Genomic DNA, 11,844 nt, shown 5'->3' on the forward strand with positions numbered 1-11,844 from the left:
AAATATGAATCCCCACTCTACACCATCAGGAATGTCAAGCCTCTGGCTTTTAACTTATAAGGCTGAGTGCTTTAAATGAGGATCTGTCTGATTTAAAGTCTACTCCTTAATTCGCATTGACATAAAGTACTTTTGTGTATTATGTGCTTCTCTCAGGCCCCCTTGACAGGCATTGGTTTGGCATAGTCACCTGTTTAACAGGTATCAAGAGTCTCAAAGAAGCCGGGTGGTGGTGGCGCACGCCTTTAATCCCAGCACTTGGGAGGCAGAGGCAGGTAGATTTCTGAGTTTGAGGCCAGCCTGGTCTACAGAGTGAGTTCCAGGACAGTCCGGGCTACACAGAGAAACCCTGTCTCCAAAAACCAAAAAAAAAAGAAAGAAAGAAAGAAAGAAAGAAAGAAAGAAAGAAAGAAAGAAAGAAAGAAAGAAAGAAAGAAAGAAAGAAAGAGAAAGAAAGAAAGAGTCTCAAAGAGTTGTAGGATACCTTGTTCAAAGTAGCAAGTGACAAAGGCTGGCTTTCTGGCACTTTGCCTGACCTGGCAGTGTTGTATCATCAGAGGCACACTGCCTAGTCTGCAATTCTGAAGTCTACAAATCCAAGTGTTTCATTTGCAGCAGACTTGTGTGATGGAAAAGCCTCAGCTAAACCGACTGGAGCTGTGATTCTTCCTGGATTCTTGTGCAGAAATACAAGCAGACTTGATAATGGGAACTACCCTAGACCCTGCTAAGGTTGTTGACTAATCTGTAGCATATGTAACATTTTTTAAAAAGTATATATTTCCCAAATTTATTTAAAAAAAAAAACAAACAAATCAAGACGTAAGTCCTTCCAAGGATTTGAGGTAATAGAGTGGATCCCGAGTCCCGGAGGATGCTCTTCTCGTCCCTGAGATGGAGGCCCAGGCCTTACCTAATACATGGCAAATGTAAGGCTGCTTACCACCTGCTCTCTCCTTCTCTCTAGCATGCTGGATGATTTCTCTCATGAGTTGGAGAGCACTCAGTCTCGACTGGACAACGTGATGAAGAAACTTGCAAAAGTGTCTCACATGACCAGTGGTATGTGTGTGTGTCTGTGACCTTCTCTTGCCTCTGGCATATTTGTCCGTGCTACTTTCCGGTCAGAAAATGGAATAGTAGTGCGGAGCTGTAGCCTGTGCTTGTGGACCGCAGGCTGGGAGAGTCCTGCCTGACACGTGTTGTCCAGTGTTCTCCCAGGGGAGAAGCTCCTCCGCAATCACAAATCCCTTTTTTCCCCCACTTTTTTCTATTTTTCTTCCCACATTAGAGAACTTAACATTTTTCTTGTGATATTTTTATTTTAGCACGAGTGTATGCATGCACACTTTCTGTGGCACATGTATTCATGGAAGCAGGCCCTTTTGCTCACCAGCCCTAGGGAACTTACTTAAAGCTGCAATTGCTTTAGTTGCTGAATTCTGTGAACTATCTTCCTTTTACCATTGGGGAAATGCCTACTTCTTCAGACCGTGGTGGTCTTATAAAGTGCTGTCCTAGCAATTGTGTGTAGGATGGGGATGAAGAAGGACATTTTCAGGTCAGTTACCATATTTGAAGATGTTTTCTAATCTACATTTTTTGGATTACTACAAATTGCCTCCCCCGACAGACAGGAAATGATATATTTTAAGTCAAAACCCAGTATTTCCTCTTTATCTGGAGGTTGTTGCCTGGTCAAAGGAAGACCTGAGATATTTCTTGAGATAATTTGAGTGCTTTGGACCATAGGATGTTCCCCTCATAAAAGACCCTCCCCATTTCCTGCCTCCTCGTCCCCCTGGAAGTTTCTGGATGGACTCTTCAGCAGTGTACCTCCTGGCTCGGTTTCACAGCAGTGTCTGCCCGTCACTTCTTACCTAAAACACTGAGAGGTGTGGCTAGAGCCCAATGGGAGAGTCTTTAGTACTTAACCAGGCAGGGGTGAGGCCCGTGTTCTGTGACAAGCAGCACAGAGCAGTGAGCATTGAATGAATAATAATGCAAAGGTGCTTAACTGTGCGTTCGTGCTCTGTAAATATTCAAAACTACTGCACAGTGAGAAGCCTAACGGACAAGGACCCGTCAAATCCAAACCAGAAAGAACTGCATATCTGAGTGCTCTCTTTTCTCTCTAGGTGAAATGTCTCTATGCTTCAAGCAGATTCTTTGTCTGAAGCTGTGTGTATTATACAGGAAGCGGGCACCAGCTCAGTGTCTCTTCCCCACGGTTAGAGAAGGGTCTGAAGTTTGTTTTCTGGTTCCTCCATTCTCCCCTACCTGTAATCCTCTACTTTATGTATTTGCCTTTAAATTTTAAATTGTGTATGTGGTGTACATGTGTGTACATGGGTTTTTGTGGGTATGTGCATGTGTGGAGACCAGAGATCATTTTTATTTTACTGTCTGTGTATCTATCCATCCATCCATCCATCCATCCATCCATCCATCCATCCATCATTTGTGCACATGCTTGTATACACATGTATGTTGAGGGAGTTAGCTCCTCCCACCATATGGGATCTGGAGATCTAACTCATGCTGTGAGATTTGTCAACAAGTGCTTTTCCCCACTCACTAGCCTCTCAGACTTCTTTGTTTGTTTATTATATACATCGATGTTTTGCCTGCAGGTATGTCTGTGTGGGGATGTTGGTTTCCTGGAACTGTAGTTACATAGTTGTGAGCCACCATGTGGGTCCTAGGAATTGAACTAGGGTTACCTAGAAGAGCAATCAGTGCTGAGCCGTCTCTCCAGCCTTCATCTTTATTTTTTGGAGACTAAGTCACTCATTAACCTGACTCATACCATTTTGCCTAGCCTGGCTGACCACTATGAACCCCCTGGATCCACCTATGTCTGCCTCCTTGTCTTTTCCCCAATCCAGCACTGTGTTTGTGGGCACAAACCAATATGCCTGGTTTTTACCTGCCTGTGGAGATCCAACTCAAGTTCTCATGCTTAGCCAGCAGACACTGAACCCACTTCTTTAAGGAAGTGTTCCATAACCAGTTTAAAGGCTAGCCTCTCACTGGTGTGTGTGTCCCTTGTACAGTCAAGTAGCTCCTTCAGCATCAGCTCTGTCAGGGAAGAGCGAGCGAACAAAGAGGGTCTGTGTGTTTTGTTTTCTAGCATTCTGGGTGTGAAGAGCGTAGGAAGGTCCTGCAGAGTGTCGGCAACACTGAGGCTTTCTTATGCTTTATTTCACTTTGTCCAGAAAGACGAGTTTGGGAAACAGCATGAGATATTTGGTTATGTTGTGTGGTGAAGAGTCTACAACTGCCCTGCTGTGTAGTAACAGAGCAGATAGAGTGAGATACCCTTCATTTTAATTTTTGCGTGCTACCAAAGAGATACTGCTACAGTACGTGCTTCTGTTTATTGACCAAGCAGCCTGTAAGTGTTCTTTTCTCTTCCATAACTTTTGGTTAAGTTCATTGCTTTGTTATGGAATCTGTATGTAAACATAGTGTCAAAACAACATCAAGATTTGATTGCGAAGCCCTGAGCACACATCAGCAGCAGAAGGGAGCAGGCCCTCCCTTCCCTTCCTGGTTGGCTACTACATGGGAGAAGTGTGTCAAGACCCCCACACTCATTTTGTGAGTGACCCAAGAGAGGCAATAATTTGTCTTTCTGTTACCCAGAGGAAAATACTCTTAAATAATGCCAAGGCCCCTTGGCCTTCAGCAGTCTGTGATTTGTCTTCTCTCCTGGAGGCAGGGGAGTGTTTTGAGGAAGAAACTGCCATTGGAGCTCCTTTGGTTTTGAGCTGCTTCCAGCTGGAGGTGCGGCTCGGTGTGGATACAAGCTTAGCTCCAAGTCACATGCCTGGTGCTGGAAAACTAGTTAGGACCCATTCCTTGTGTGCTTGAAGCTACACAGAAAGTGCTCAGATGTCTTCCAGGTAATGTCCCTAGGGTTGCCTAGTTATGCCTCTGTAGAAGCAAATTAACCACTTCAGAGGAAAGAGGCTTAAAAAGTGCAGAGCTGGCCTGTGTTAGCCCCTGCAGTTGTTTACTTGATTAGAACCCCTGTGTAATGCAGTTGCTCAAGAGAAATTGACTGGAGGGATGCAGAATGTGATGCAGACTGTCACAGGCCAGGCTGTGTAGGAAATCCGGCACTTAGACGGTGAGCTGCTGGAGGGAGAAGTGCAGGGAAGTGTGTATGAGGAGAGAGAGAGGAAGGAGGAAGCAGGGCCCTGAGCTGGCTTTGCCCTGGCTAAGTATCAGTTGCTTATAATAAAAGCTTTTTTTATATTAATAAGCTGTCTTCTTTCTTTTCTTTGTTTGAGACAGGGTCTCTCTATAGCCCTGGCTATGATAGCACTTAGAGAGATCCTCCTGCCTCTGTCTTCCAAGAGCTGGGATTAAAGGTGTGCACCCCACACCAGGCCTGTCGCATGGGTTTGACAAAGTAGGACGTATGCCCACCATGCTGTCATACTAGAGAGTTTTAGTGGCCTCAAAATTCTTGGTTAATTTAGTTTTGGGAACTAGCACTTAATATTTGTACATATTTATGAGCTGCAGAGTGGCAGTCTGATCTGTGCGTACCTTGGGCAGTTGATACTGTGGCACTTACTAAGTACATCATTTGCTCTGTGGAGAGTTTCCTTATCTAGTTTCCTAAATTCAGACCATCCCATAATATGTTCATCAGAGCTGTGCTGTGCTGAGATCTGAAGGCTGTCCAGTAGACTTTAACAACATCTGTACTTTTATGTATACCTTTATACTTGTATTTCAGTGGCTTGTTGCTCCTGGTTCAGCTCCATTCTCAGAATGACGACGTTTTGTATGTGCAAGCGGAGGCTGGAGGTCAGCCAGGCTCTCCCTCCGCTACTTCCCACCTTATCATCTTTATTTTTTGAGACCTAAAACTTGTAAGTTCTGCTAGAACGACTGGCTGGGCAATGTCCCAGGGATCTACCTATCTCTGTTCCACACCAGCTCCAGGGGCATGCTGCCATGCCTCAGTTTACCTGGGTTCGGGGTGTTGGATCTCTTGCCTGTGCAGCAGACCGTTAGGTACTCAGTCATTCTTCATCATGTCCTTCTTTGCTTTTTGTTCTTAACAGAATGTGTATAGCTCTGGCTGATTTGGTACTTTGGTACTTTGACTGGCTGTCAACTTGTGGGAATTCTCCTGTTTCAGCCTTCCTAGTGTTAATAAGTATACCCAGCATGCCTAGCTTCTTAGTCACATTCCTTTGTATCATCCTGGTCATTTGTGAAGGACATGAGGACTTGCTAGTGGAAACCACTTGTGTGGTCCACGTTTCTCCAGGTTACATAAGCACCCTAATGATGGTGCTGTCTAGGTGGTGCCTCAAGCTGGGCCCTGCACAGCATGCGATGGATACAGATCTTCTTTAACCCTTTGGGGGACAGTTGTAGACTCAGGATTGTGGGCTGCGCAAGACATCCCTCAGCCTGTCTGCCTTTCTGTCTTGAAGGGGGCTTGGCTTCTCTGCTTTCGACCATCTAGAGGAACTGTAGTCTTCCTGTATCCTGTGCCAATTGTTCCAAACTGTTAGTAGGGCTGAAGGTTTCAGAAGGCATTGGCTTTCTTTACAGATATACTGTGTAAATCATTTGGACACAGTTACTGGCTAAGTAATCTTCTTATCTGACTAGGTGTGATATGAAATTAGTCATTCTCTGCCACGGAAGCTTGCTTTTTCAGCCGTTCATTTCCTGAAACAACCAGCAGTGGCTTTCTCTCCTTTCCACCCTCTCACAGTGCTCACAAGGAGAGCATGCGCATTGCTGAAGTATAGTTCTTTGTGGGAGATTAAAGCAGGCGAGCTTTGATCTGTCACACGGTGCCCGAAGCCTTTTCACTGGCACACCTGCCACCAGCAGAAAGCTAAGATCTATGGACTCCAGCTAAAGGCTCTGGACTCAAAGCCTGCACTTAATGGCGGAGTTATAGATTTGTGTGAAGTGTAGCCCCAAGGCAGAACAGCACAGGGACCTGGTGCCTGGGCATGTCATGTGCACGTTCTGTCCCTCCTTGTCTTCAGCCATGTTGTCCTAAAGTCTGAGAACTATGTCTCAGGGAGGGGAGTGCCTAACCCTGGGAAGGTTGCTTCTGTGTCCTGCCTAACCCTGGGAAGGTCGCCTCTCTGTCCTGCCTAACCCTGGGAAGGTCACCTCTGTGTCCTGCCTTCCAGATCGGCGCCAGTGGTGTGCCATAGCCATCCTCTTCGCAGTCCTGGTGGTCGTGCTGATCCTCTTCCTAGTGCTGTGACGGTGGCCTGCCTGCCTCAGGCGCTTCTGCACGAGGACCCAGGGGAGAGGAGAAGCAAGCACTCCGCCACTTACATTCCTCTCCCAGAAACACACCTCTGCCCTGCTTCCTCTGTGACTCCAGCATTGAGACAGCCCTCTCTCCCAGCGCTCAAAGGGCGAGCTTAGAAGAGGAAAGAGGTGACCACATGCCCGGCTGGATAGCAGAAGCCCTGGCTGCCCATTCTTCCTGAGGACAGCAAGCCATTGCTTTGCCTTATTGGACCTCGCTCCTTGAGGAAGGAAGGACTCGGAGTCATCAGAAGAACTAACAGCCCTACTTATTATGTTGCTCGTTCTGCTGGTCTCTGGCAGCCTTTCCTTCTGCTCAGACCCTTTCCCTGCTTAGATGGGTGCCACTCTCCCTTCAGAAGAAGCCTGGCAAGAATGAGGGCATCTAAGGATGTACGTTTCCCATTGCTGTTATGTTTCTTAGCCCCTGAGAGCTGGCTGTTGCTGAGGGCAGAAGGCTCAGAAACACTTTGTGACAGAAATGCAGTGTTTCATTTTGCTGGGTAAGAGCTGAGATTAAATTGCTTTTCCAGGTGTGTTGTGGCAGGGATAAGCAACAGGAAATAGTGAACCCTGGGGGATGAGGGTGCAGATGACAGAAGGCTTTAATGGACTGGGCTAGTTAAGAACAGCAGCACCTGCGTTGGTCTAGCCTATTAAAGGACTGGTGATATCTCCTGAGCCTGGCCAGAGCTGCCGACCTGGTCTGTCCCAGGGCTGTCCCCCAGAGGTGCAGCTTGCATATGTAGAGCCCCTCATACAGTGTGGAACAGCACAGCAGTGCTCAGCCGGGTGGGACACACCTTCTCTGATGGCACTCAGAGCCGAGGTAAAAGGGTCAGCACATCTATTACATTTATGCAGAAACTCTCCTGACACAGAAAGGGTGGCTCTGAACTGGAGGTCCCTTACTCTGAGTAATGGCATGGATGGGTAAGAGAACTTCATACTTTGTTCTCTAAGATGACAGCTTGACTCCATCACCCATTGGAGTCACTGAGAAAGTCCCAAGTCCCTGACAGATGGTTTATTGGGTTGAAGTGGCTGAAACTTCTGGATACTACACTTCAGGCTTTGGGTGACTGTTTCCATGTCTCAGATGTGCATATAAATGTGGGATTTCTTATAATGTCCCAAATGTATAACCTGGCATTAAGGTAGCTGTCAGGGCCAGAGCCAGCCTTTCACACTGGAAGCTGCCGCTCAGTCATCTTCTGTGCTGGGAAGAGCAGCATCTGGACAGTTTGATCTTTGACCTCTCTTGCTTTGCCTTTCTGTGTATTCCTTAGCATGCCAACTTTAAAAAAAAAAAAAAATCCTGGGTTCTTCATATTCCTTGGGATTTTTGACTTTTGGGCCCCTTTTTTGTTTTGTTTTATTATTCCCAATGATGTGCTTGCCCAGCTGACTTTTAAATTGCACTTTTAAATAAATATTTGTAACAATTTTTAAAAGAAGGATATTTTATCTTGTTTAGGATCATGATAGGTAAGGAAATCTACCTGTTGGTAAAAACTAAAAGATTAGTAAAACCAAAATGTGGTCAGCACCGCATCTATGTGCAGCTCTGGTGTTTGATACAGCAATGTTATTTGTTTTCGAATGAGGAGAAAATGTGAATTTTACAAAGGGCTTCAATGTAGGGTTCTGGGTTATTTTTGTTTCATGAAACTTTAAAGTTTTGAATAGTCTTCTGTGAACGTAGACCACAGATAGTCCTCAGATTTGCATTAAAGTATAGAAGCCTTTTGTTAAAAATCAATGTGGGCCTTGTCTGAGTCCTGTTACCCACACTCCACATTACAAAGCCGAGAACAGTCTAAGAATTAAAATCACCCTACTTAAAGCCGTGTTCTCCACTGGTAGAGGAGAGTCAGTCAGACTCAGTCAGAAAGCAGTCCTTTAGTCAGAGTCCCACATCAGGTCAGGGATGAAGTCTTGTGACTCTGGCTTTAATTTTGTTGGATCTATTTTGAGTTCATATGGTGATCTCACTGATTGAAGGTATTGGCTGAACAGTGTTGTAGACCCGAAAACAGGCTGGAACTGAGTGCAGAATGTCAGGGAGAAAGTAACTTCTCATGCAGGTGCTCCGTCCTGGGCCACGCATTCCTGCAGCAGGATAGTCCAGGCCAGCCTGGTGTGCCCTGCCTGAGCAGTCACTGCAGAGCCAGGGCAAAGAGAACAAGGACACACCTCTCTTCCATAGTGACCCAGAGAGCTGACGGTCCTTCCACCATATGTCCTAGAATAGAAAAGGGACATGGGGATGGCCCACGCAGCTTAGGAGTGTCTCTTACAGATGTGCTCCCCCAGCCCCCACCCTGCCTCTGCACTTGGTTTCACACCCACCACATTAAGGAACTGGTGGAATATATATGCTGGTTAACAGAAAGAGCTCAGTGTACTTACTGGAAGAACACTTTACCTAGTCGACCAGGGGTGAGACGGAGGACGGTCCACTGAGAGCATCTGTCAGAGTGCAGCTCCCAAAATACCTTTGGTTCTCAGCCCTCAGTTTGGATCTTGTCTTTGTTTGGGCTGGGAAATCACAATGCTATGCCTGCCCTGGACTGTGAGGCAAATGGAATTGTCGTGTATGCCTGAGCACGCATGTTGTGTTTTCCTCAATTCAGAATTCATGCTAAGGCTGAACAGGGAACTTTGGCAACTTGCCCATTATTCTCTGCTTTTAGCCAGAGTTAAACAGACTGATGGGTCTGGTAGCCAGCAACTTGGCAAGTTCCATGCCTTCTCACCTCGTGCGGGTAAGGGCTGTGAAGAGAAAGCCAGTCTGATTCCAACAGAAATCTGTCTCTGTTAAGTGTTTTACCTTCTGTAAAGAAAGGAGGTGGAGCCAGAATTTTTCTTTTGGTAATTTCTCTGCCCACAGAGTGAGGCCAGAGGGGCATTCACAGTGTCTGCAGGCCCAGAGCGCAAGGGAGGGCGAGTGGAGTTCACCTCTGTGAATGTGTGCGGTTTGCCTTCACCTTGTGCTACAAAGTGAATTTGTAACCGAAACAGAAATGGACTGTCTGGAAAGCAAGTTATAAATGTGGGCGCAGCAGCTGTCCCTTCCTCTGCCTACCTCTGAATGCATAGCCTCCCTCTGACTACATAGCCTCTCTCTGACTGCATAGCCTCCCTCCCAAATTGGTAAGAACGATGGGCTTCTGTCTATCTTTTAAAAGTGTACTTCGTCCATCTAGAGAAGAGAGACCGTAAAATTGGAGTTTGCAAATCTATCAGCCCCTTACTGTGCACCCCAGTCAATTCCTGAAGAGAAGACTCCCCAACCAGAGGCCTTAGTGGGCCCCTGGAGACTCACTTCTGGGAGGTAAAATGGGAGGTGGTCTGTCTTAAATGTCCAGTTGTCCTTACTCAACTCCCAACCTTCAAAAAAACATCTTACCCTGAAAATGGCCTTTCTCTTAAGAGAAAGCATGGGGAACTGGGAAGCTGGGAAAACCTGCTGCCAAACCAGATGACCTGATTGTGATTCCCCAGAACCCACGTGGTGGAAGAGGAGACCCAACGCCCACAAGTTGTCCTCTCCTCCACATCCATGCTATATTGCGGGTGCATGCAAGTATATAAATGTCCATTTTTTAAAAGAAAGGATGGCGTTGGCCCGTTGTGCATGAACGTAGGTGCCTGTCACTGGTTCCTTACTAATGCTCACTGGGCCGCTTTACTGTCTGGTTTCGAATCCAGAAAAGCATGAGTTTGGAGTGGAACAGCTCCTATGACCTGAGCAGCAGGACTGTGACCCAGGGGAGGAGACAAGGGGCCAGGTGCCGTCCCTTGTAGAAGAAGAATAGACCTTGCAGGCAGGATTTAGCCATCGGGAGCCCATATACTTTTAGGACAAGTCAAGGCACTGGAAGCTGGCCTTAGTAACAGAACAGAGTGACGCTAACTTGTACTCAGCTCCTCAGTGTGGTGTGTTTTGCCTGCGGACAAACACTGAGGCTCTGAATGCTGCCTGTTCAGGTGGCTGCTGACTGGCTGCATTTGGAAATTCTCCATATGTTACAGCTTCTGCCAAGTCAGCTGTCAGGGCAGGGTGAGAAAGAAAAGAACACGCATGTGTGTGTGTGTGTGTGTGTGTGTGTGTGTGCGCGTGTGTGTGTGTCCCTGCCATCAGCTAACATGTTGGTGCTATTTTTCTTCTGATGTGACCTTAATCCAGAAATGCTCTTCTCCTAGCTGAGCACACTGGCTGCTCAGGCAATGCCTGCCCCGCTGCTGGGGTTTCACATGAACATTTCATGGACATGGTTTGCCAACTGCAGCCAGAGCTTTATGAGGAAGTGTATTTTACAGTTTGTTTTCTTACGGTTAAGAATTTTCTACCGAAAGCCCCACTTGGTGCTCAGGGACTGTTAGGAATAAGACCACCCGTCATCACTGTTTGCTGAGCAGATATCTGAGCCCTGCCCTGCTCCGTCTGGGCTTTCCTGAGCCCTGGGTGGGACCAAGATCAAGCTTTTCATGCCATCTCAGCAGAATGTAGATTCAGCTGGGATCCATTTGTGAACAGCGAGTAGGACCCGGAAGCTGAGCTCTGTCTCGAGAGAAGGATGTGTTTTCGAAAGGAAAGCAGAGTGTCTGTGGCCTGGTTGTCAGAGGGCAGGGCAGCTAGCTACCCACTGACGAAGCTTTGGAATTGCTCTTTTGTTTTGTTCTGCTTTCTTCTGTTTTTGAACCCAGGACCCTGTACGTACAGCACACTGAGTACCACTAAGCCACACTCCAGCTTTGGCAAGTGCTTTCAGCTAGCTCTCTATGGCCTTTTCCTGACTGGCCCAGGCTGGGCCTAACCCTCAGCATGCTAGCAGATATGAGAGCCATCTAGGAAATGGCCAAAGGAACCAAGCTGCAGATGATGGCAGATTTGATGTTATAAGTAGCTCCCTGACTCATTTTAATCAGAAATTGGTATAATACAGAAATAGAATTTATAAGTGGCAAAATAGTGGGAAATAAGCCCTTATATATTTTTTCAAGAATAAATACCTTTACTTTTAAATAATGGGATGTACACATTGGTGTGGGGTCAGGATTAGAACTTTACCTGGGTGGCTTCCAGGTGGCATGTCCCCACAGCATGGTAAACGTGAACCAGATCACTGGGGCTAGAGTTTTGTCACCTCTGCCACAGGTAGGTTTATGTGGTGGCTCTCCCAGGGTGAGAAGCTTGTTAGCGATGCATTTTCTGTGGAATCATTAAGGAGGAGGCTAGCTCCCCTGCCCCTGGGTTCCAGCGCCGCTGAGGACCACCGCTGCTGCATTGTGCTCCATCTGCAGGGGAACATTTCTCAAACAGTCGTCCCTGCTCTGATGGTAATCTAAAATGCGATGACATCACACACTTGAAAACTTCTAAGACATACGTGTGTAAAATAAACTCAACTAGCCATCCATAAAGGTGATGTTTTACACCTTGCAGTCCACGTGTTACTTGTGCTCCTGAAGTCGTGTGCAGCCGTGTAACAGAATTCTGTGCAGTATTAAAACAAGATGAAGACCAGA

The 11,844-nt window shown here is 46.7% G+C and overlaps 1 protein-coding gene across 2 annotated transcripts in view; it reads left to right on the plus strand.

Moving 5' to 3' along the window:
* The window catches only part of Stx6 (syntaxin 6), a 46,448-nt gene extending 34,604 nt beyond the window's left edge, over nt 1-11,844 (plus strand). The window contains exons 7-8 of one of the 2 annotated variants that reach the window (XM_028759138.1): nt 968-1,062; nt 6,183-11,844. In XM_028759138.1, coding sequence (XP_028614971.1) covers nt 968-1,062; nt 6,183-6,259 — 172 coding nt within the window. In that variant the 3' untranslated portion in view covers nt 6,260-11,844. Of the gene's footprint in view, nt 1-967; nt 1,063-2,138; nt 2,403-6,182 lie in introns of those variants that run through there. The other variant, XM_028759136.1, reaches the window with a different exon arrangement.

Source organism: Grammomys surdaster, unplaced genomic scaffold (genome assembly GCF_004785775.1).
Source record: "Grammomys surdaster isolate TR1022 unplaced genomic scaffold, NIH_TR_1.0 130, whole genome shotgun sequence".
Classification (NCBI taxonomy): domain Eukaryota; kingdom Metazoa; phylum Chordata; class Mammalia; order Rodentia; family Muridae; genus Grammomys; species Grammomys surdaster.